The sequence below is a fragment of the Bubalus bubalis genome, chromosome 3, assembly GCF_019923935.1.
Source record: "Bubalus bubalis isolate 160015118507 breed Murrah chromosome 3, NDDB_SH_1, whole genome shotgun sequence".
NCBI classification, from domain to species: Eukaryota; Metazoa; Chordata; class Mammalia; order Artiodactyla; family Bovidae; genus Bubalus; species Bubalus bubalis.
Window position 1 is genome coordinate 49,317,895 of NC_059159.1, and position 26,258 is coordinate 49,344,152.

Below are 26,258 nucleotides of genomic sequence, written 5' to 3' on the forward strand. Positions count from 1 at the left end.
ATGAGATGGTTGGATGGCATCACCGACTCGATGGACATGAGTTTGAGTAAACTCTGGGAGTTGATGATGGACAGGGAGGCCTGGCATACTGCAATCCCTGGGGTTGCAGAGTCGGACACAACTGAGTGACTGAACTGAATATTCCATTATGTGTACGTATGTGTACCACAACTTCTTTATCCATTCATCTGTCCATGGATATCTAGTTTGCTTCCATGTTCTAGCTATTGTAAACAGTGTTGCAATGAACAATGGGATACATATGTCTTTAAATTTGGGGTTTCTCAGGGTATATGCCTAGGAGTGGGATTGCTGGGTCATATGGTGGTTTTATTCCTAGTTTTTTTAATTGAATTTCCGTACTGTCTTCCATCTGTATCAATTTATATTCCCACCAACGGTGCAAGAGCATTCCCTATTCTCCACACGAGAGTCCTTTTATGTGACTGGTTATTCAAGTTCCCTAAGGTTTTAAATTCTTTGGTCTGTTAAATATCTTTTTACTTCATCAGTAACATAGCTCAGACCTTACCTTTCACAACGTTGTAGCTACCAGGATATGGTCAGCTTCTCCCTTTCCTACTTTGTTTTCTGTCATTTAACCATGTTCTTCCCTGTCTCTTTCCATTCAAGATGACTTTGCTAGAAAACTGATACACATTTTATCCTGGTAAGGCAGAATGTCCCTGTAGCTTGATACACCATTGGTACAATTCCCCTACAGCTTATCTTTCCTGAGGCTTCATGGCCCTTCAGTCCAGTTAGTATGCAAGTCTCTGCCAAGGGTAAACGATTATGATTATACAGTGCTACAGACTATTGACTTGTGCAAATTTTTCTCAATTGCTAGTTTTGTACAAGTGGGCCTTAGGAAGCATCACTACGAACAAGCTAGTGGAGGTGATGGAATTCCAGTTGAGCTATTTGAAATCCTAAAAGATGATGCTGTGAAAGTGCTGCACTCAATATGTCAACAAATTTGGAAAACTCAGCAGTGACCACAGGACTGGGAAAGGTCAGTTTTCATTCCAATCCTAAAGAAAGGCAATGCCAAAGAATGCTCAAACTACTGCACAATTGCACTCATCTCATGCTTGCAAATTAATGCTCAAAATTCTCCAAGTCAGGCTTCAACAGTACGTGAACCATGAACTTCCAGATGTTCAAGCTGGATTTAGAAAAGGCAGAGGAACCAGATATCAAATTGCCAACTTCCGTTGGATCACTGAAAAAGCAAGAGAGTTCAGAAAACATCTACTTCTGCTCTATTGACTATGCCAAAGCCTTTGACTGTTTATCACAACAAACTGGAAAATTCTTAAAGAGATGGGAATACCAGACCACCTGATCTGCCTCTTGAGAAATTTGTATGCAGGTCAGGAAGCAACAGTTAGAACTGGACATGGAACAACAGACTGGTTCCAAATAGGAAAAGGAGTACGTCAAGGCTGTATATTGTCACCCTGCTTATTTAACTTCTATGCAGAGTACATCATGAGAAACGCTGGACTGGAAGAAACACAAGCTGGAATCAAGATTGCCAGGAGAAATATCGATAACCTCACATATGCAGATGACACCACCCTTATGGCAGAAAGCCAAGAAGAACTAAAGAGCCTCTTGATGAAAGAGGAATGTGAAAAAGTTAGCTTAAAACTCAACATTCAGAAAACTAAGATCATGGCATCTGGTCCCATCACTTCATGGCAAGTAGATGAAGAAACAATGACAGCCTATTTTGAGGGGGGGGCTCCAAAATCACTGCAAATGGTGACTACAGCCATGAAAAACGGTCCTTGGAAGAAAAGTTATGACCAATCTAGGACAGCATATTAAAGAGCAGAGACGTTACCTTGCCAACAAAGGTCCAGCTAGTCAAAGCTGTGGTTTTTCCAGTAGTCATGTGTGGATGTGAGAGTTGGACTATAAAGAAAGCTGAGCACCAAAGAATTGATACTTTTAAACCATGGTGCTGGAGAAGACTCTTGAGAGTCCCTTGGACAGCAAGGAGATACAACCAGTCCATCCTAAAGGAGATCAGTCCTGAATATTCATTGGAAGGACTGATGCTGAAGCTGAAATCCCAGTACTTTGGCCACCTGATGCGGAGAACTGACTCATTTGAAAAGACCCTCATGCTGGGAAAGGTTGAAGGCAGGAGGAGAAGGGGACGACAGAGGATGAGATGGTTGGATGGCATCATTGACTCAATGAACACGAGTTTGAGTAAACTCCGGGAGTTGGCAATGGACAGGGAGGCCTAATGTGCTACAGTCCATGGGGTCACAAAGAGTTGGATATGACTGAGTGAACTGAGTTTTGTACAGTGGAATAAAAAATTGACTTCATACATGTAAGGTACTGGAGTGGCACCTGACATGAATGTTATTGTCATCGATACTATAATAAACTTTCCTCAGCAACATTTGAATTAAACTTATTTATTTCCTTTAGTCAGTCTTTTATTCTAGAGTCAGGATGGGTAGACTCCAACTTAAAATATTTTAGATGGGACAAAAATTGTTCATAATTTATGTAAATGGAGACCTATTGCTGCAAGGTGCAAGAAATACTGTAACAAGCCTGTGATGTTTTGGTTCTTGCAAACAGATCCTTGACACAATATATTCTGGAGGCGGATGTACTGGTGCCACCCTTTTGCCAATCTTTTTTTTTTTTTGCATTATTACTAAAATTGAGGGTAATACCAACTATGTCTCAAGATTAGAAGCACTTAGCACTGTGCCTGACGTCACGTCACAAAAAAATATTCTTTAAATAAACATTATGTATTTGGTTAGGAATAAAAGCTTCATAACATAGTGCCTGCCCTAACAGTGTAGTGGCGGGGATAAAGTCAAGGACAAATAGCGTGGAAGTGCCATGTTAGACATAAGGCCACAGTGCTGAAGCGTCACATGAGAGCAGCTAACCTGAACTGGAAATGTCAGGAGCAGCTGACAGCCGGAGACTTACAACAGCCAGCATGCAACAGAGAACAAAGTATTCCCAGCAGAAACAGAAATTATGTCTTTATGATCCTTGAAATACTCCCTTTTTATTTCTTTTTTTAAAGTAGTTTCTCCTGTCTTAAAATCACCCATCTTTTAAAGTGGCTACATAAGCCTATATCAACTTGATTTGTCAATGGATTTATATGGAGTTTGGTTGTATGTATCAGTTTATATCAATTGGAACATCTGCTACACAGTTCCAGCTAAAAAGGGGAGGAATGAAATTTGTGGACATGAGGGAAAAAACCAAATAGCACACTGTAGTTGAAATAAGCAAGGACTTTGAGGTCAAACACTTGAACTTGGATCCTGGTCCTGGTGTTTTGCAGCTGTGTGGTCTGAATTACAAATTCTTTTAACCTTGGTTTTTTTATCTGTGAAATGCCAATAGTAACTCTTAGGGACACTGAGGATTTGAAACAGTAAAGTTTCTAACCAGTGATTTGTGCCCAATAAAGGATAACTATTATTACGAACTGTCTCCCTGTAAAAGCCCTGAAGCAAGAGTAAAAGATAAAGCTAACTATAATGTTACTTGTTCAGTGGCTAAGTGTGTCTGACTCTGCAATCCCAAGGACTGCAGCATGCCAGGCTCCCCTGTCCTCCACTATCTCCCAGAGTTTGCTCAGATTCGTGTCCATTGGGTGATGCTGTCTAATCATCTCATCCTCCGCTGCCCCCGTCTGCCTTTGCCTTCACTCTTTCCCAGCTGCAGAGCCTTTTGCAATGACTCAGCTCTTAGCATCAGGGAGCCAAAGTATTGGAGCTTCAGCATTAGTCTTTCCAATGAATATTCAGGATTGATTTCCTTGGGGATTGACTAGTTTGATCTCCTTACAGCCAAGGGACTCTGAAGAGTTCTCCAGCACCACACTTCCAACGAATCACTTCTTCGGTGCTCAGCCTTCTTTATAGTTCAACTCACACCCTTACATGACTATTTGAAAAACCACAGCTTTGAGTACACTAACCTTTGTCGGCAAAGTGAAGGAGTCTCTGCTTTTTAATACACTGTCTATGTTTGTTATAGATTTCCTTCCAAGGAGCAAGCGTCCTTTAATTTCATGACTGCCGCTACCTTCTGCACTGTCCGTAGTGATTTTGGAGCCCAAGAAAATAAAATCTGTCACTTTCCCCCTTTTCCCCTTCTGTTTGCCATGAAGTGATGGGGCTGGATGTTCTGACCTTAGTTGTTTTCATGTTTAGTTTCAAGCCAGCTTTTTCACTCCTCTTTCACTCTCATCAAGAGGCTCTTTAATTTTTCTTCACTTTCTGTCAATCATTTGCATAACTGAGGTTGTCGATATCCCCACCCCCACCCCCGCAATCTTGATTCCAACTTGTAATTCCTTCAACCCGACAAACCCGTTACTTGCTAATAAGCAAACGCTACCTCAAGGCTTGAAAAAGTTTACATTCAATTTTTACATTTACTTACAGTAGTTTGACTAGGAAAAAAAACACAGTAAAAATATGCCCAGATAGGTTAGGTGCAATAAATCTTCCCATGCACCACGGTTTTGGCCCTGATTGTAAGTAAAAGAAAAACGCGGAAACCAGGTGACTAAACAGCTTCAGCTTTTAGGACAGGTGCCAAAAAATTTTTCCAAGTTCCAGGGGAAAAGTAGAGCTCATCACTAATGGACGTTGTGAAGCTATCAAAGGGGCATCCAGGCTCCATCTATCCTTTGTGTAAAAAGTAGCAATAAAAGAACACCCGTGTACCCACCATCCAGTTTTTCAAACTGGACTCGTTCTATTCTTTCCATTAACCAAGATAATGGTTTATTCAAACGCAGGAACGACGACTCCCTGCAGCTCGGACAGCTGTGTCCTCCACAAAGTCTTCCCAGAGAACGAATCAGCGCCCTTAAAACTGGGCCCAGACCGCCCCGCCAGTCTCCCCGAACCAGAATTGCACCCGGAGTCCCCTCTTCGGCGGCCGGGTCACGTGACGAGGTGGCGCGGCCCCTCCCCCAGGCGCTGAGGGTCACGTGGTCCCGCGGCCCCGCCCGGTCGCCCCAGGCCGCGGCAAGGTGGGGCCTGGCGTTCGCCCCGGAAGTGGCTGTTGGGAGCTGACAGCTGCTGGGAAGGTGGCGGCGGAGGGCCCGGAGCAAGATGGCGCTGCGGCCGGGAAGTGGAGCTGGCGGCGGCGGGGCCACGGGAGCCGGCACAGGGGCCGCCGGGGGAGGCAGGTGGGTGTGAGGAGCTGGACCAGGACGCGCCCCGCCGACGGGTGGTCGGCGGTTATGGCGGTTTTCCCCCGCGCCGACCCCTGCCTGTTCCCTGGAAACTAGGGCTGCGGGAGAAGGGTCGTCCTCCGGTAACCTAGGCCGAAGGGGCGGATGGAGCCTGGGCGCCGGACTCCGGTCCTCTACGCTGGGGTGCTCTGGGGCCGAGCGGGGAGGAGACGGGGAGGAGGCGAGGGTCCCTTTGGCGCGGTTGGCAGCCGGCCTGGTGGGTCAAGGAGGGACCTCGACGCCTCGCTTCTAGCCCGGCTGTATCTGAAGCTGCCAGAGACTTCCCTTTACCAGGGCTTCACCAGGGGCTCCGAAAGGTCTTTTCACAGAGCTGGACAGGTGTTTCCAAGATATATGTGTGTGTGTCTCTTGCACACTTCGTCTTTCACCGTCTTGTCCTTTTACTTCCTTAACATACCAGAAACAGGAAAACCTGAAGACCTTTGCATTTGCTAAAGAGCTCTTGTAGAGGTAATTCTTAACACCTGTCTCCTCAATAAACACCAATTCACTGTTGAACAGCACGTAGGCAGTTATCAGGACAAAGCTTCCAGACTTGTACTTAATCCTTAAACAAATTTGCTTTCTCTGTCATATTTCAGCTGCTAATCGCCAGTGTTTCTCATATCCAGAACGATAAAAGAAATGAATGAGTGCAACCTGGCAAGTTTACCATTTGAGGAAATGCTTGATTCTGTGAAGTTTATATCCCACTTCTGTTAATGACCTAGTCTGACTTTGTTTTGCTAGCCAACCCGAGGTTCATACACATTTGGAGATAAATTTAGTTCTTTATCTTAAGCATCCCAAATTATTTTTGGAAAACCAAGTGTTAGTTTTTTGATATGCAGGGTTTAAATTTTGGAGTCATGAATACCACAGTGAAAAGTCTTTAAAGTCATCACCTCTTGCAGGTGCTTGTAATATACATATATATATATGCCAGAAAAAAGAAGCAGTTGCTGTTAAATAAACCACCTGTGTGCGACTCCATCTTTCATTTTCTCTACACCTTTAGATTTAAGACTGCTTTTTTCCCTTTTGTTTTCAGATTTTCACTGTTGCATTAGTTTTTCAGCATATTTTTTTTTTTTTTTTTTTTAGCATAAGTCATTACTGGCTGGAGAAGACAAATACGTAAATCTCTTTCCTGAACATCAGGACATTTTTTGAGGGGCATTAATTTGATCAAGTATATGATGAAGCATGGCACCAAGTTCTGGGGAAATATAAACTTAAAAGAATTTGGCATTCTAGACACAGGTTTGGGGGTTTTTTGTTGTTTTTTTTTTTGAGGGGGTTGTTTTTCATTTGGGGTTTGTTTTTGTTTTGTTTTCAAAACAGATGAAGGCATCTTTGGTGTAGAAAGTTGAGTGGATCGTTTCCTTTAGTCTGTAGTAGTTTAACATGAGCACAATTTTTTTTTTTTCCTAAATATGGCCTGAATTGTGATAGAAATTAGAACTTTAAAATTTTTGTTTTCTATTTAAAATTTGGTTGTAGTAATGTTGCATTATTAAACTAGAGGATATATCAGAGAATAACTCAATTTTATATTGAAAAATGTGTGGTAAGTATTCCCTGCATTGGAAATTTTCCGAGGCTGAGAAACTATGCTTAATTTAAAAAGTGGACAGTTTTTAGAGACCAGTGGTGAGGGCTGAAGAAGCTAACGTTATGGCTGCAACCTAAGTATATTTTAGGGAAAAAGAAAAAGAACCAGGTGGTCTCTCTCAGCTTTTAATAGAGGAAATACATTAACCATAATTTACTGTATTTCTTAGGTACTTGTCTGTCTGCTAAGAGGCGAAGCAAAAAGCACTGGCATTTTCCACCTTTACTAATGTTAGCCTACTTTTGACTGGTATCCTGAATGGGCTACTTGGAATAAATTGTAGAGTTGTGTAAAGGGCAAAATTTGCCCAAGAGATGAGAAGTAAAAAAGCATTTTTTAAGTCAAGTATACTAGGGGAAAAAAAAAAAAAGTTGAAAAATCTTGGTTAGTCTGTATCCTTCTGGGATAGTATCATTAGTAAGCTTGTCCATTTCCTGCATTTATAAGCTCCTTAAGGGCCTCCTCATCTTTTTATCTTCCATGGTATAGCACATTGTACACACAGAAAACATTCTATAAATATTTGTGGATTCAAGCATCATTGGAGGCAAACAAGAGCTATTTCAGCTGGGCCTCACTTTGAGGAGGGGTCTGCCCTGGTGGCTCAGAGGTTAAAGCTTCTGCCTGCAATGCGGGAGACCTGGGTTTGATCCCTGGATCCGGAAGATCCCCTGGAGAAGGAAATGGCAACCCACTCCAGTATCCTTGCCTGGAGAATGCCATGGACGGAGGAGCCTGGTGGGCTACAGTCCACAGGGTCGCAAAGAGTTGGACAGGACTGAGCAATTTCTCTTTCTTTCATTTTGAGGAAGAGGAAAGGGTCAAGAGATTGTCATGGAGATGGGAAGGCCTAGTGAACAGTAGGGGACAGCAGGTAGGCTGGATGGTGGACTGTGGCACTAAGTGAGAGAGAAGAGTTGGGAGAGAAAACTGAAAAAATTCTGGTCCAGCTGGAGTGGGCCTTGAATATAAACTAAGGAAATTTGATTTAAGGAGGAATCACTACATTGTTTTAATCCCAGGAGCAGCCTTATCAAGGGCTTCCCAGGTGGCGCTAGTGGTAAAGAACCCGCCTGGCAGCACAGGAGATGTAAGAGACGTGGGTTCGATCCCTGGGTTGGGAAGATCCCCTGCAGGAGGGCATGCAACCCACTCCAGTATTCTTGCCTGGAGAATCCCATGGACAGAGGAGCCTGGAGGGCTACAGTCCATGGGGTCTTACAGAGTCAGACATGACTGAAGCGACTTAGCATGCACACATGCAGCCTTATCAAATGGTCCTTTAGGGAGATGTGCCTCACCTGTGCTACATGAACTGCATTAGAAGCCATAGAGTCTGCAGGTGGGGAGATCCATTGGGACGTCTTGTGTCCAGGCTTCAGAGAGAAGGAAAGGCTGATCTGGGTTAGTCGCGAAGGTAGCTGAAAGTGGAGGAGGAATGAGATAGGCATGTGATGAGTAGAGCTCACAGTGCTGCTTTCATACCAGGACATAAGTAATGCACAGTGGTTTCATCGTTGAAATCAAATTGCTTGTCATCTTGCTGCCCAGTTTTTGGTCAAGCTTTTGCTATCTTTATCAGTATCTTACCAGTCTTTAAGTATGGTGGCTGTTAGTGGTCTAAACATTTCAGAGAGTCTTATGAGTGGTGCATAGGTCAGTAGGTAGTTTGGGTTGTTGTATAATTATTGAAGTAAGTCATGTTTGTCAAGAATACTCTTATTTTTATTAATTTTTGTTAAAATGTAGTTGCTTTACAGTTTTATGTCAGTTTCTACTGTACAGCAAAGTGAATCAGCTATACATATACATATGCCCCCTCTTTCTTGGATTTCTTTCCTATTTAGGTCACCACAGAGCACTGAACAGGGCTCCCTGGACTAGACAGTAGGTTCTCATAGTTACGTAGTATATATATAGTGTATAGTCTCAGTAGTGTAGATATGTCATCCTTACCTCTCAATTCCTCCCACCGCTCCCCTTCTCCCCCTTGGGGTTCATACCTTTGTTCTCTATGCCTGTATCTCTATTTCTGTTTGGCAAATAAGATCATCTGTATTGTTTTCCTAGATTCCACATATATGCATTAATATACGATATTTGTTTTTCTCTTTCTGACTTACTTTACTCTGTGTGACAGTCTCTAGGTCCATTCAGGTCTCTTCAAATGACCCAGTTCTGTTCCCTTTTATTGCCATGTGATATTTCATTGTAATTATGTACTACATCTTCTTTATCTAGTAATATCCTTAATTTAGTTTTTGTGTATGTTTTCAAAGTAAGCTTTATAGGTCTATAATCTTTAAAACTGATTTTGAAGTCTCAATATGTTGATTACTTAAATGCATTGCTCCTCAGTTTATAAATCTTAGTGTGTGATTAACTTAAAAAAAAACTGAGTCCTATGAAATTTCAACTTGCAGTTTAAACATGTTATCCAGTTAACACATTGCTTAGCTAATAAATTTTGTGTGCTGTTCAAAAAAGCTGTTCACTGTTCAGGCCTCTATCTGGGTGCAGGCCCACTTGTCAGCAGAATTTGTGAGTGTTTCAGATCCTCTACAAGGCTTTAAATGACATGTAACCAGATAGCTGTCCAACTAGAAATTTGTAAACCACCTTACCAAAAAAGTTCTTGATCAAAGTATTTTAAAGTTAGAAGACTCTGCAGTTTGGGTTTTAGGCCTTTTCCTGGTCAAGGGGGGTGTTGTGCAATAAAAAAATGCAAAGACACCTAAATTTGGCATAATATTCCTGAATCTCACTATGTGCGTATAAAGACTCTCAGAAATCCCCTTCAGATTCTTATCTTCCAGATTTAAGGACTTTTCCCACTCAGATTTTTTCTTCTTCAGTATTTGTCCCATTTTCTTTCCCTCTGGTCTCAGAGAAAGAAGTCCTTCATCCTTTTGCTGTGTTAATCCTATCCTCTCAAAAACCTTGTTTCTCAGTCCCTAATTATATCTTTTGTATCCTAAATCTTTATCACTGCAGCTCCTGTATCCTGTGATGAAACTGCTCACTCAAAGATCATCCTTTTTAAAAACAGCAGTCTTTATTTATTAACCCCCATTCTTATCAACTTCTCTATAGCATGAGACACTGGTAACTCCCTTAAATGTGGTCCTACCCCAGTTATAACTTTCAGTTATAATCAGTTTCTTTGGTTCTCAGTGGCCATTCCCTACACAGTTTTCACTAAGAATTCTCCAGGGTTGCCTTTTGTTGTCTTCTCACTATGTATACACATCCCTTTGACTCCTTCATCCACAACCAGACCTGATATTTTTTTCTCTTTTTACCTTTATTTAAAAGAGCCTAGGGGACTTCCTACGTAATCACTGGTGGTCCAGTGATTAAGACTCTATACTTCCACTTCAGGGGGCACGGATTTGATCCCTAGTCAGAGAACTAAGATCCCACATGCCACAAAGTGTGGCCAAAAAATAAAGAAAAGAGCCTAGCTAGATTGATGCAGACCCTTCTCTTGCTCTGGTGTTACTTCTCTGATTGCCTGTTAGAATGCTCCTCGTGGACAGCTTCCTAGCACCGTGCTCCCCACGCCTGCTAACACTGGGCTCCTGTCTGCAGTGAAGAGCGTCACCATCCTTGTAGTCACTCAGGCCCAAAATTTCAGAGGCATCTTCAGTTCTTTCAGCTTTTTCAATACTGTTTCTCCATCCAGGTAGTTGCTAAGTCCTGTTGATTCTTCCTTTTAAATAACTTTCATTCACCTCTTCTTTTCCATTCCTACTACTCTGGTTATGGCCCTTTTCTTATTAAGATTACTTTGATAGTTTCTTTAGCTGTTTCTTACTACTTCAAGTCTTCTCTGCATACCCCATTACCAGAGAAACGTACAGCACATTTCTGATCATTTCTCTGCTGAGAACCTCTGACATCAGGGAGATGTACATCCAAATCACAATGAGGTAATCCTTCACACTCATTAGGATAGCTATCATAAACAAACAAAAATCCAGAAAATAAGTGTTGGTGAAGGATGTGGAACCTCCATCTGGTCCATTGGAAATGTAAAATGGCACAGCTGCTGTGGAAAACAAGCAGTTTTTCAAAAAGTAACCAGAGAATTACTTTGTGGCCCAGAAACTCCACTCCTAGGTAGAGATCCAAAAGAATTGAAAGAGGGACTCCAAGAAATACTTGTACATCAATGTTCATAACAGCATTATTCACAACAGCCAACCCACTGTCCATCAACAGATGAGTTGGATAAGCAACATGTGGTAAGTACAAACAATGGAATATTACTCAGCCATAAAAGGGAATGAAATTCTGACACATGCTACAACTCGATGAACCTTGAAAATGTTATGCTAAGTGAAACAAGCCAGATGCAGAAGGACTCGTATTGTATGATTCCATCTAAGGTCGCTAGATTAGACAAATGCATCAAACCAAAAAGTAGAATAGTGGTTACCAGGGGTTGATGGGGGGGGAGAGTAATGGGGAGTTATTGTTTAATGGCTACAGAGTTTGTGATGGTGAAAAAGTTGTGGAAATGGATCTTGGTGGTTGTACAACATCGTAATGCCATTGAACTGTACACTTAAAAATGGTTAAAATGGTAAAGTTTTATATTATGTATATTTTACCACAATTCTTAAAAATCTGACTTTATGTACTATTCAAAATCAGACATTTTAAAGGCCTTCTCCAGTCTGCTTACTTTTCCAGTCCTGTGTCTTGTATTCAGCCTTAAATCATTTTTCTGAACGCGCTTCAGCTTCGGCCTCTGAACTTCTGTTCAAACTTGCTGTATAGTGTGCCTTTCTTTTACGATATAGCTCGAGAGGCACCTCCAGAAACCTTCCCAAGATTTAACCCATCCAATTAGTCTGTTTTCTTCTCATTTCTGTTAGTATTCTGGCCCTCTCACAGGCCCTAGTACAGTCTATCCTATGTTAAAAGTTATTTGCCTGCATCTGTGTCTTCAGCAAGCCTGAGCTCATTCAGGCCTTTCGTGTAATAGGCACCCAATAAATGTTCACTGAATTGAATCTAATCCAGCCCTCTCATTTTATGGATGGAGAGATTGGAATCCAGGGGAGTCACACAGCGACAGAAGCAGGATCAGTTTCAAAGTTTATCTCTTCTGGTTCAAAATTTTCCCCCTTGGCTAACCTGCTGACTGTCATGCATACTATGGATGCTCAACCTGTTTTGATGGTGGATAATTCAATACTGTATTATACTGTGGAACAGATACCAGGGCCCTGGCTACAGTTTTACTTATGTAAAATGTTACGTTTTATCTGAAATCTTTGCACTAGGAAGATCCTCATATATTTTTTAAAAATATTATTTGGCTGCATCGGGTCTCGGTTGCGACATGCTGGTTCAGTAGCTGGGACAGGCAGGCTTAGTTGCCCCTAGGCGTGTGGGGTCTTCGTTCTGCAGCCAGTGATCAAACCCGCATCCCCTTCATTGCAAGGCAGATTCTCAGCCACTGGACCACCAGGGAAGTCCCAGTCCTGATGTATCTTTGTTCTGTTTTCAGCTTCATGTTTCCAGTTGCCAGTGGATTAAGGCCCCCTCAAGGTATGTGAACGTTTATGTTGTCAGCTTTCATTTTTCACTATTTGTTTCTGAACTTGGGGATTAAATGAGTAAAAAAAGTTCTGTTGCTGCCAAATAGAGTAAAATTCTCTTGTTGTCTTGAACCTGACAGCTTACTCCTAAAATTTCTCAAAAATTGGGTAATCTGGGGAATAAGAAAAATTATTCCTCATTCCTCCCAAACTTATTTAAATATCAAATCAACAGGTTGTTATTTAACCTCAGAGATGAAGGAGACTTTTAAGACAGGAGTATTAAAGAAACAAGTGACAAAAATGAAATGAATTGTAGTTCTCTGAATGCAAACTTTCTCCTGTCTTCTAGATTGTTAGCTCTGTGGGGCAAGGGCTGTGTCTGCCTTATGCTCATGAGTATCTCCAGCACCCAGCATGCTGATAGGAAATAATCAGGTCTTTTATAGCTGCTTATGGAATGAATAAATGAACCTCTTTAGTTGTTTTAGCCTATGTTTTCTGTATATGAATTTGATCTTACTATACTCATGTACATAAGTTATCACATATTCTGCTTCTGTTTAAACTATTTTAAGTCTCTTTTATTTCTAGCAGTTTTTCTGCTAGGTATATTCCTTCTCTTTCAGTTTCAGACAAGGGCCCACCAATATCTATTCTAGCTTTGTCTTCAAGGAAACAGTAGTAAAGGGGTATAATCTCAGCTCATGTCTCTGTACCACTGGGACAGAACATTGACAGAAGCATATGCTTGTCTGTCTTCTCACTTCTCCCACTCCTGTGTACCCACTTCCTCTCCACAGTCCAAGCCTCCCTGAAAACTGGCCCTTCTCACAAAGCCAGTGTTGACCGGTTATGGTAGGCCTGCTACAGAAACAGAGACTCCCAGGTCACCAGTAGAGATAAATGATAAGGAGCAGCTCAGTAGCAGGTGGGCAGTGTCTCCATTCATAATCAGTGATGGAGGCTGAGTTTCAGGTAAATTTTTCCAAGGGTCAGTTGTATTCTTGCTCACACTTATTCATTATTTAAGCTCTCTGTAATTAGATGTGTCCTAGATTTGGATCAAGTGGTTGGAGATCTGTTGTTGTTTAGGAAGACATCACAGCGTTTTGTGTTTATTTTTGTGGCTCCTAATTTTGCATTTTTATAAACTTTTCAAGTAAAAATCTACCTATGAAGCAAAGGAACAGGACAAGGATAGAGCCCAAAAGGTTGCCTGATATTTTTTTCTTCTGGAATTTGCAGCTGTTTTTGAGGGCTTTTTTTTTTTTTTTTTTTAATGGAGTGTGTTAGAGTGGACTTTTTGATCTTTTGAAGGATTTAAATTACACATGGGTTATTTCTGAAAGCCTGTACAAGGAACTGACAAGAAGAGTGGCCACCAAAGTGAATGGGAGACAGAAGAGAAACAAGACTTGTTTTTCAACTGTATGTACTTCTGTGGCTTTAGATGTCATGCCGTATCTTTGAGTTACCTGTTCAGGACTTAAATAAAATTATGAAAATAAATAAAACTGTAGCTCCAAAGGCATCAGAGGGATAACATCCTCCTGTGCTATATCCAGTCTCTGCATTCTCATTGTGCATGATGGCTCACTCCCTTACTCTTTCAAGTCTTTGCTTAAATGCCATCCTTTTGGTGAAGCCTCTTCTGACTATGAAATGGCAGCCACTTCTCTCCCTGACTCTCTCACCCCTTACCCTCACCTGATGTTTACTTATTTCTTTTTATTATCTACCCCAGTTACAGTGTAAGTTCCATGAGAGTAAAGACCTGGCTTTGTCCAATGCTGTGTACCTAGAATGGTGCCCGACGTAGAGTAGGGCTTCAAATATTTGAATAAATGATTAATATAAGTGAATAACTTGCCACTGACCAGTGTTACCTCAAATGTAATATCCATGCTTCTGATACTAAACTCTGTAAATACCTTGAAGGTACACAAAATCCACTAGATAAACATGGTAGACTTTCAGTTCAGTTCAGTCGCTCAGTTGTGTCCAACTCTTTGCGACCCCATGAATCACAGCACGCCAGGCCTCCCTGTCCATCACCAACTCCCGGAGCCAACCAAACCCATGTTCACTGAGTCGGTGATGCCATCCAGCCATCTCATCCTCTGTTGTCCCCTTCTCCTCCTGCCCCCAATCCCTCCCAGCATCAGAGGCTTTTCCAATGAGTCAACTCTTCGCTTTACCAGACCTTTAATTTTTTTTAATCAAAATTTGATTATTTTAATCCTTATACTAGAACTAGCATGGATGTGATCTGTGGTACAGTATAAAATTAGGATGAAATTTGTGTTCAGGCTATGTAGGGATTTTGTTTTATTCTCTGTTGCATACCAAGTATTTAGAACTGTGCCTAAAATATCGTAGACATTTAGTATTTATTAAATCCCTGGAGGAATGTAGTTTTCATTGTCCTCTTGGGACTACTTTGGAAAAGTTTGGGAGGTACCATACTATAAATCATACTTTCGTCCATTATATACTTTGCATGCCAATGGCTGTTTTGTGGTGGTATATTAACCATGTAAGGAAAGAGAAGAGAAGTACCAATTCTTTAAGCATATTAGGTATTAAACAGTCTTGTGAATGTGAAACTGAGGTACAGAAAGAAGTTAAGCAAATTTGCCCAAGGTCCCAAACCTAGCAAGTGATATTTTTAGTTGGCTTCAGAAGTTCATGCTCTTAACCTACTTTTGTATTAAAAGTAGCTTAATTAATATTAACTCTTAACTACTAGTTATTTGCTGCTGCATAGAAAATTACCCCCAAACTTAAACAGTTTTCTATTAAAATAGTAAACCACGCTGTGTCTGTGAGTCAGGTGTCTGGGAGTAACCTCACCGGGTGGTTCTGGCCCAGGACCAGGGAGATTGCAGTAAAGACATCAGCTAGGACTGTAGTCATCCAAAGGTTTGATGGGGCTGGAAGATCTGTTTCTGAGATGGCTCATTCACATAGATGGCAAATTTGTGCTGCCTTTTGGCAGTAGGTTTCAGTTCTTGCCACATGGATTCTCCATTCTCCATAGGACTGCTTGAGTATTCTTGTGATGTGGCAGTGGCTTTCCCAACAGCTGATCCCAGAGAACAAGGATGAAGCTGCACTGTTACTGAGAACAAGCCTCGTTTCCACAGTGTCCCATTGCTTATACTGGTCAACCCTATTCAGTGTGGGAGGGAAGGACAAGGACATGAATGCCAAGAGATAGAGATCCCTGGGGGTTGTCTTGAAGGCCAGATAGGTCATGTTGTGTATTTTTTAAGTATACACAAAAATTCTGTGCAAGTATTATTATCTTCATTTTACAGATGAAGTTTTGTTAGCTTGCCCAAGATCACAAAGCTAAGTAACTGATGGACCTGGAATTTAAAGCAAGTCTGTCTCACACCAGAGCCTATGCCTTTTCCTCTCTACTCTGCCACTTCCCAAGAAACAAGTCCTTTATGTACTTAGAGTTTTAAGAAAGTAAAGTATAAAACACATTGACCTTAACGATATCTTTGTTTCTCAGCAGGTCTGATGCCGATGCAGCAGCAAGGATTTCCTATGGTCTCTGTCATGCAGCCTAACATGCAAGGCATGATAGGGATGAATTACAGTTCTCAGATGTCCCAGGGACCTATTGCTATGCAGGTACTTGCCTCTTCTTAGCCAGTGTTTACAAAGTTATTGTTAATTGTCTACATACCAAGCTACATACTCGGAGCTTAATGTTATATTTAGAAATAAGTGTGGTCTGCATCTTAGGTGGCTTCCTTTGAAATGAAGTGAATATATGCCACTGCCCCAACTCACGCCTCCACGGGGAGATCCTCAAACACTCACAGGCAGGTCTGGCTCAGTCTTGTGGGGTCACTGTTCCTTTCCCCTGGGTCCTGGTGCGCACAAGGTTTTGTTTGTGCCCTCCAAGAGTCTCTGTTTTGCCGAGTCCTGTGGACGTTCTGTAATCAAATCCCACTGTCCAGAGTCAGATTCCTGGGGGTTCCCTGTCCCTTTGCTGGATCCTCAGGTTGGAGTCTGATGTGGGGCCTAGAAGCTTTGCAACAGTGCGATACCTTCTTTGGCATTATTGCTCTCCAGTTAGTGGGTCGCCCACCTGGCAAGTATGGGATTTGATTTTAATGTGATTGCGCCCCTCCTACTTGCGGCTTTTCCTTTGTCCTTGGCCATGGGCTATTCTTTTTTTGGTGGGTTACAACATCCTCCTGTCAATGGTCGTTCAGCAGGTGTTTGTATTTTTAGTGCTTTTGCCGGAGAAGATGAGCGCACGTCCTTCTACTCCACTGTCTTGATTACAGGAGTGGACTTTTTTTTTGCCATGTATTATTTAATTAACATTTTTAATTTGTTATGTTTTTAAAAATTCTTAAAGAAGTCTTTTGTTATTAAGTAAATAGAAAACCTCGTTCGTTGTAACAGAGGATAACCAAAAAATAAATATGGTGAATCAAAACAGTATTACTAAATACTAGCTAGATGCTATTACTCGCTGGAGTTAATAAACCTCATATTTACTTTCTCTTCATTTAAAAAAAAAAGAGAAATTATGTCTACAATTTACCTGTAAGTGGCTCAACCAAAAAAAAAGTATAGATGTGTAGAAACAGAGCAAAGTGTTAATTTTATAGTGTTCTTTCAAGTTTTCTGTAAGTTTTCGATTTAAAAAAAAAGTGAGGGGTTGGGTGAAAATAACATGTAAAACGAGACATAAATGGGAATCTGAAAGTTGCAGTGGAATTAAAGAGAATTTTCCTGCTGTCATGCTGAACATGTGTACCTGTGTAACTGGTCATGATCACAGGTAGTGTTGATTAAAGCAAATAATTCTGTTTTGGTTTAGAATCGGTGAGTGAAATTTATAGTATCATGACTTAATAAGTGCAGCCTAAGAAATGGGCTTTATCCATATCCATTTAGATTTCCATATCTTTGTAAACTATCTTCAGCCATGGTATCCATTTAAACCAAGTAAACTGAATCCAGGAGTCAAATCTTTGGTGGAATTCAAAAAAAGTGTTATATTATTTTTTTAAAAGGGAGAAGGAGAAAGAAAAAAGGGGGGAAAAATCATTCACAAATAAACCAGAGCAAAATAATTTTGTATTACTAATATTTGAAGTGCCATATATTTCATTTTTTACCGAATTATTTAAAATTTTCTATTTCTGCATGTTTTATATATATATTAGTACAAGAGCACATGTATATAACTTATAAATAATGTTGAGTTAATCAGAATTTAAGTTTAAACTGTTGTCACATTGAAGTCATTTAAGCAAATAAAGTTTCTATGTTGTCTGTAAAGATTTAGGAAAACTTCCAAATTCTTTTCTTTTTAATTTTATTTACTTTTAAAAAGTTTTGACTGTGCTGGGTCTTCGTTGCTGTGTGCAGGCTTTCTCTAGCTGCGTCTGGTGGGGCTGTTCTCTGGTTGTGGTGCATGGGCTTCTTACCACAGTGGCTCCTCCTGTTGCAGAGCACGGGCTCTACGGCACACGTGCTCGGTAGCTGGGGCACAGGGGCTTAGTTGCCCCATGGCATGTGGAATCTTCTTGGACCAGGGATTAAATCTGTGTCCTCTGCATTGGCAGGTGTATTCCTAACCTCTGAACCACTTGGGGAAATCCCCAAGTCATTCTTTATTCATCTCCACTAGGAAGAAAATGGGAATAAATTAAGCTTTTGTAGGGTTTAAGTTCAAGTTACTCAGCTTTCACTAGGTTATGCTGCAGAAACAAAAATCCCTAACTCTCAATGACTTACAGAAACAGATTTCTCATTTGAGATACATGTCCTTGGATGAGTTGGCTCTGACTCAGCTCTGTGTTCTTTATCCTGAGACCTTTACCTAGGACATCCCAGACTCCTGGCATAAATGAAAAGAGATGACCAAACCCTGTGATGTCTTTTAAAGCCTTCTGTCAAAGGTAGGAGTTATCAATCACACTTCTGCTTACAAAGGTAACGTGGCCCAAACAAACATCAATGGGGAGTCTACCAGGAGGAATGCACACCACAGAGGGATGTGCCAACTTCTTATAGTAAGGGCAGCAAGTCACTGTAAACAGTCCACCAAAGAATACCATGTGTTTCTAATTAAGATTTAGTAAGCTTCCTGCTTCAGTAATACGTGAACCGTGAACTTCCAGATGTTCAAGCTGGCTTTAGAAAAGGCATAGGAACCAGAGATTAAATTGCCAACATCCGCTGGATCGTCAACAAAGCAAGAGAGAGTTCCAGAAAAGCATCTATTTCTGCTTTATTGACTATGCCAAAGCCTTTGACTGTGTGGATCACAATAAACTGTGGAAAATTCTGAAAGAGATGGGAATACCAGACCACCTGACCTGCCTCTTGAGAAATCTATATGCGGGTCAGGAAGCAACAGTTAGAACTGGACATGGAACAACAGACTGGTTCCCAATAGGAAAAGGAGTACGTCAAGGCTGGATATTGTCACCCTGCTTATTCAACTCATATGCAGAGTACATCATGAGAAATGCTGGACTGGAAGAAGCACAAGCTGGAATCAAGATTGCCGGGAGAAATCTCAATAACCTCAGATATGCAGATGACACCACCCTTATGGCGGAAAGTGAGGAGGAACTAACGGGCTTCTTGATGAAAGAGGAGAGTGAAAAAGTTGGCTTAAAGCTCAACATTCAGAAAACTAAGATCATGGCATCTGGTCCCATCACTTCATGACAAATAGATGGGGAAACAGTGGCTGACTTTATTTTTCTGGGCTCTAGAATCACTGCAGATGATGATTGCAGCCATGAAATTAAAAGACACTTACTCCTTGGAAGAAAAGTTATGACCAACCTAGATAGCATATTCAAAAGCAGAGACATTACTTTGCCAACAAAGATCCGTCTAGTCAAGGCTATGGTTTTTCCAGTGGTCATGTATGGATGTGAGAGTTGGACTGTGAAGAAAGCTGAGTGCCGAAGAATGGATGCTTTTGAACTGTGGTGTTGGAGAAGACTCTTGAGAGTCCCTTGGACTGCAAGGAGATCCAACCAGTCCATTCTGAAGGAGATCAGTCCCGGGTGTTCATTAGAAGGACTGATGCTAAAGCTGAAACTCCAGTACTTTGGCCACCTCACTCGAAGAGTTGACTCATTGGAAAAGACTCTGATGCTGGGAGGGATTGGGGGCAGGAGGAGAAGGGGACGACAGAGGATGAGATGGCTGGATGGCATCACCGACTCAATGGACATTAGTTTGAGTGAACTCCAGGAGTTGGTGATGGACAGAGAGGCTTGGCGTGCTGTGATTCATGGGGTCGCAAAGAGTCAGACACGACTGAGCAACTGAACTGAACTGAAGCTTCCTGCTGAAATCTTAACAAAGGATACAATTTTAAAATCAATTTTCACACTTAATACTGTTTTCTGACTTGCACATGTGTTTGCTCAGTTGTGACCCCATGGCTATAGCCCTCAGTCTTCTCTGCCCATGGAATTTTTCCAGGTAAGAATACTGGATGGAGTAGGTTACCATTTCCTTCTCCAGGGGATTGTCCCAACCTGGGTATTGAACATGCGTCTCCTGCATTGGCAGGTGGATTCTTTACCACTGCACCACCTGGGAAGCCCCTTCTGACTTATGTAATTATCTGAAAAATGTGTTAAGGAGTTTGAAATAACCAAAACACAGTAAGGATCTCTAATATGCAGAGCAACAGTAAATAAGTGAACTACTACTAGGTTTGATACCACGGAAATAATTTCCCTCAGTATCAGGAGCTCCTAAATGATCTTAAAGTAGAGAGACTTCCCTGGTGGTCCAGTGGTTAAGAATCCACCTGCCAATACAGGGAACATGGGTTTGATCCCTCCTCCAGGAAGATCCCGCAAAGAAGAGTAGACCCTGCTTGCTGCAACTAGAGAAAGCCCGCGTGCAGCAATGAAGACCCAGTGCAGCCTAAATAAATACATTTTAAAAAATGATAAAGAATCCAAAATCTTTTTCCATAACCTTTAGTCTTGCTGGCAGGTATTATATGCTACTTGGAATCTGTTCACTATTCTTAAAGGAGAAACTTACAGAAATCTTACCTTTTTCCTCCAAACTTAATACCCTTAACCAACCACAGACATGTATGAAGAATACCTCTTCTTCTTTAGTCATCCCTTAAATCTTTGAAGGATACACAGATAAAAGTCAAAGATGAAAATTAGTCTTGGTTGCCTCATAGCCCTTTACTCCCTAGAACTCATAAAAAGAACACACTTAACAAGATTTCAAATACGTTTTGAGGTTAATATTAAAAATATTTCAGTTATTCAGGTAAGAATGAAATATATGATGAACAATGTGTGAGCCAGTAAACCATTTTTAGTTAAACTTTTAATTTTGAGGTAAAGTAGGTACATGTGTATATAAGAAATAATACAGAGAGTCCCCCAGTGGTAACCGCTTGGAGAATGATAGTATAATATCACAGCTGGATGTTGGCATTGATACAGTCAAGATACAGAACATTCCCACCACCCCAGGGATCTCCTCATGTTGCCATTTTGTAACCAAATTCACTTCCCTCCCACTTAATGCCCCCCTAACTCGTGTCAATCACTAATATATATGTCCCCCATTTCTATAATTATATGATTTCAGCATTACCTAAATTGAATCACTAACCTTTTGAGATTGGCTTTTTTTGCTCTGCATAATTCTCTTTAAACTCATCCAAGTTGTTGCATGCATCAATATTTCCCTTCATTTTTATTATTGAGTGATATTGCATTATTGGATATACTATTGTCTGCTTAACCATCCACCCACTGAAGGACATCTGGACTGTTTTTACTTTTTAGCTGTGATAGAGATTTTCAAACATAAGGCTTCATTTTTCTGGGATTAATGCCCAGGAATGCTAGATGGCATGGTATTTGGAAGTTTAGTTTTTAAAGAAATTGTTAAACTATTTTCTAGAGTGGTTATACCCTTTTACATTATGACAGGCAATATAGGAGTGATCCAGTTTCTCTACATCCTTGCTAACATTTGGTGTTATTTTCTGTTGTAGCCATTTGATAGGTGTGTTGTGATATCTCATGATTTTAATTTGCATTTCCCTTGTGACTAATGTCAAAAGAAAATTCAGGGAGCTTTACTTGATACGGATATTTTATTGGGCAAGAAATAAATTATTCCTGAACAGGGAGACTTCAAACCACAAGTGATTCCAGCAATTCATTATAAACATGAATGAATTCATTGTTTTCTACTGTGATTAGTTTCTAGAAATTTACTTTCCTTTTCATTGCTAAGCTTACTTTTTTGTAGCTTATTAGCTAGAATACTGTGGGGTCACATTGACATGAAGAAAGCTTAGGTTTTGTTTAAGGTCAGGCAGCATTTCAGGGAAATCAGAACAGTGTTACAATTTGGTTATGTGACTGTGAGCCTGTGGTCTAGGGATATATTCAGAGTGCGGCCTCCATATTGGTTTTTCTTTAATGATGCTAGACATATTTTCATGTGCTTACTTGCTGTCCTTATATTCTCTTCGAAGAAGTGTCTGGTCCTATCTTCTGTCCATTTTCTTGTTGGATTTTTTTGTTATTTTACTGTGAGAGAGTTAAAGCTTAGGCAGGCCCAGGCCCTTTAAGGAGGAGGTGAACTTTCTCCCTCTTGCTTTCCTTAAGCCTTGTGCAACAATGTATCTTGCCCAAGAACTGGCCTTTCTTTAGGAGCTAATGATCACAAGGCACAGTGTCTTACTGGTGGAAATGCTTTTCTTAGACTCTATGTTAATAATTAAAATTGTAACAAATCTTGCCTGGGAGCCTATTTCTCAGCAACAATATATCTCGCCCAGAAACACCTTGCCTGGAACAGGTTCCTTCTGGCTAATCTTGTACTGAAGTTATCTCAAGGATGTATGCCTTGGGAAAGGGTCTAATGGAATTTGTACAGCCTTGAAGTGTTGTTTTTTATCTATTCAAGCAGCCAGTTGAAGAGTACATAATGCACGGTTGCAACTGGTGAGGCAGGCACTCTGCTACCTGCTTTTAAGTGCCTTTTGGTGGAGGCTCACTCTATCGTTCACTGTAATAAAACTTTGCTACACAAAACTCTTGAGTGACTGAGACTGTGTCTTTTGGGTCCCAGAGTGAAATTTTCTCCTTCAGAGACCACAAATTCTGACACTGTTCACCATAAGCAGTCAACTGTTAAATGTCAAGAGATCTTTATATATTCTGCATTCTAGCCCTTTGTTGGATGTGTGGTTTGCAGATATTTTCTGTCAGTTTTTGTCTTGTTTTTTAGTCTGTTCAGGCTACTGTAACAAAATATGAGAGATTGGATAGCTTATAAACGACAGAAATTTATTTTTCCCAGTTCTAGAGGCTGGAAGTTCAAGATCAGAGTGGCAACATAGTCGACCATAGCACTTAGGCATGTTTATCTGAGTGTTTTTCTAGGTTCTGTGTTCCAGTTCACTGATGCGTGTGTCTGCTAGTCTTGATTATGTTAGCTGTGTAATATGATTCCTCCCATGTTTTCTCCAACACTGTTACGGTAAAATACACATAAAGTTTACCATGTTAACTATTTTTAAGTGTACAGTTTAGTGGTATTAAATATATTCACATTGTTATGCAGCCATTACCACTATCCATTCTTGTAACTCTCTTCATTTTGTAAATCTAAAATTATACTTATTGTACGATAACTCCCCATTCTCCTCTCCCTCCAACCCCATGCATCTACCCTTATACTTTAAGTCTTTGTGATTTTGACTACTCTAAGTACCTCATGTAAATAGAAGCATACAGTCTTTGTCTTTTTGTGACTGGTTTATTTTCACTAGCATAGTGCTCAAGGTTTATCTGTGTTGTAACATTGCAGAATTTGCTTCCTTTTTAAGACTAATGTCCATTGTCTGCACATACCACATTTTACTTATACTTTCGTTGGTCTGTGGACACTTGGGTTGCCTCTGTGTTTTAGCTATTGTGAATGAAGTTGCTATGGATATGGATGTTCCAGTATCTCTTCTAGACTCTTCTCAATTCTTTTGGGTATATACTCAGAAATGGAATTGCTGAGTCATATGGTAGTTCTATTTTGATTTTTGAGGAACCTCCATACTGTTTTCCACAGAAGCTGTACCATTTTATTCCCACCACCAATACAAAAGAGTTTCAGTTTTTCCGCATCCTTGCAACACATGTTTTTTGTTGTTGTTTTAAATTCTTTGACTGTTTTATAGAGGAGCTTTAGTTTTATAAAAAAGTTGACTGGAAAGCACAGAGATCTCCAGTGTGCCTCCTTCCCTCCTCCAGTATACAGTTTCCTCAACATCCTATATGAGTGTGGCGCATTTGTTATAATAAGTGAAATTAGTGAGCCAGTGTTGATACATTTCGATGAACTACAGTTCATAGTCTACATCAGGATTCAGTCTTTTGAGTTGCATATCCTGTGTTTTGACATTTTATGTTTTTTAATAGGAGCCATAGTAATGAGTGTGAAGTGAAATCTCATAGTTCTGATTTGCATTTCTCATGATTAGTGATGTTGAATATATTCTCATGGTTTTATCGGCCATTTGAATATCTTTGGAGAAATGTCTGTTCAAGTTCTTTGCCCATTTTTGAATTGAGTTTTTTGTTGTTGAGTTTTAGGAATTTCCTGTTTATTTTGGACATGAATCCCGTATCATATATGTGATTTGCAAATATTAACTCCCATTCTGTGGGTTGCCTTTTTACTCTGTGGGTTGTGTCTCTTAATATACACATTTTTAAAATTTTCTTGAAATCCAGGTTGTCTATTCATTCTTTTGTTAACTATGCCTGATGTCATATTCAAGAAATCATTGCAAAATCCAGTGTTATGAAGTTTCTGTTCTGTGTTTTCTACTAAAAGTTTTATTGTTCTAGGTCCTTACATTTTGGTTTTTGTATAGGGTGTTGGCTAAGGGCCCAGTTCTGTTGATGACCACCATTTGTTGAAAAAGACTGTTGTTTACCCAGGTCTTAGCACCTTCATCAAAAATCATTTGACCCATATATACAAGAGTTTATTTCTGGCTTTCTGTTCTTTTCCACTGGTCTGTAACAGTCTTACTTTATGCCAGTGAAAGTGAAGTGCAAGTTGCTCAGTCGTGTCCGACTCTTCGCAAGCCCATGAATTATACAGACCGTGGAATTTTCCAGGCCAGAATACTGGAGTGGGTAGCCGTTCCCTTCTCCAGGGGGTTTTCCCATCCCAGGGATCAAACCCAGGTCTCCTGCATTGCAGGCGGATTCTTTACCATCTGAGCCAAAAGGGAAGCCCGCTTTATGGCAGTACTATTACTGTTTTGATAGCTGTAGTTTGGTGGTAGGTTTTGAAATCTGGAAGCTTGAATCCTCCAGTTTTGTTGTTCTTTTTCAAGACTGTTTGGCTATTAGGGGTCCCTTGAGATTCTGTATGAATTTTAGGATGGATTTTTTATTGCTGCAAAAATCTCATCGGGATTTTTATAGGGATTTCTTTCGTAGATTGCTTTGGGTAATATTAACATTTTAACAATATTAAGTTTTCCAATCCATGAAATATGGATTATGTTTCTGTTTATTTATGACTAATTTCTTCCAACACTGTTTTTATTTTTCATCAGCATCATTCCATAACTGGGATAAATCTTTGGAGAAAACCATTGTTAAGTGAAAAAAGTCAAATACAGAAGGAAACACACGTAAAATTTTAAAACCTAGAGATTATGACATTCATGAATTATATACAGAAATGAAAGGAAACAAAAGTGAATTTATGACAGTGATAATCTCTGGGGAAATAGAGGAAGAAAATTATAACTGTATTATTTAAAGGTTTTTTTTTTTTTTAAGTGTTCATATAGCTGCTGGGGCTTCCCAGGTGGCACAGTGGTAAAGAATCTACCTGCCAGTGCAGGAAACACAGAAGACATGGGTTCCATCCCTAGGTTGGAAAGATCCCCTGGAGAAGGAAATGACAACCCACTCCAGTATTCTTGCCTGGAAAATTCCAGAGGAGCTGGCGGGTTACAGTCTGTGGGGTTGCAAAGAGTCAGACATGACCAGGTGCACACACACCTGCTATGTAGTATTATGTTGCATGAAAATATATGTATGTATTCTTCTGTTGATGGACATTTAAGTTGCTCCCAATTTTTTGCTTTCTGTTTTGAGTTTATGGATTTTTTTTAAAATTTATTTTAATTGGAGGCTAATTACTTTGTAATATTGTAGTGATTTTTGCCATACATGGACATGAATCAGCCATGGGTGTACACATGTTCCCCATACTGAACCCTCCTCCCACCTCCCTCCCCATCCCATCCCTCAGGGTCGTCCCAGTGCACCAGCCCTGAGCGCCCTGTCTCACTCATCAAACCTGGACTGGCGATCTGTCTCACTTATGATAATATACATGTTTCAATGCCATTCTCCCAAATCATCCCATCCTCTCCCTCTCCCACAGAGTCCAAAAGACTGTTCTATACATCTGTATCTCTTTTGCTGTCTCACATACAGGGTCATCATTACCATCTTTCTAAATTTCATATATATGCGTTAGTGTACTGTATTGCTGCTTTTCTTTCTGACTTACTTCACTCTGTATAAGTGTTCATTATGTATTCTGGATTCTAACCTTTGTGGTTATTTGTGCCATCAGTATGTCCTTCTAGACTTTGGCTTATTTATTAACTTTGTCAATGGTGTCATGTTTTGTAGAAGTTAAGTCTGATGGATAAATCATTTTTTTTATGGTTTGAGCTTTTTGTGTCTCATCTATGACATAATCCAACCCAGAGGTAGTACTGATATTCTCCTGTGTT

At 40.4% G+C, this 26,258-nt stretch overlaps 1 protein-coding gene across 19 annotated transcripts in view; it reads left to right on the forward strand.

Annotated features, from left to right (window-relative positions):
* Positions 1–4,446: 4,446 nt before the first annotated feature.
* SYNRG (synergin gamma) overlaps positions 4,447–26,258 on the forward strand; it is an 86,578-nt gene continuing 64,766 nt past the window's right edge. For 3 of the 19 annotated variants that reach the window (XM_044939555.2, XM_044939571.2, XM_044939572.2), the window contains exons 1-3: positions 4,452–5,209; positions 12,391–12,431; positions 15,948–16,069. In XM_044939555.2, the coding sequence (XP_044795490.1) occupies positions 5,133–5,209; positions 12,391–12,431; positions 15,948–16,069 (240 nt within the window). In that variant the 5' untranslated portion in view covers positions 4,452–5,132. Of the gene's footprint in view, positions 5,210–6,263; positions 6,518–7,587; positions 7,744–10,563; positions 11,117–12,390; positions 12,432–15,947; positions 16,070–18,276; positions 18,364–26,258 lie in introns of those variants that run through there. The other 16 variants (XM_044939563.2, XM_006065488.4, XM_044939557.2 and 13 more) reach the window with 13 other exon arrangements.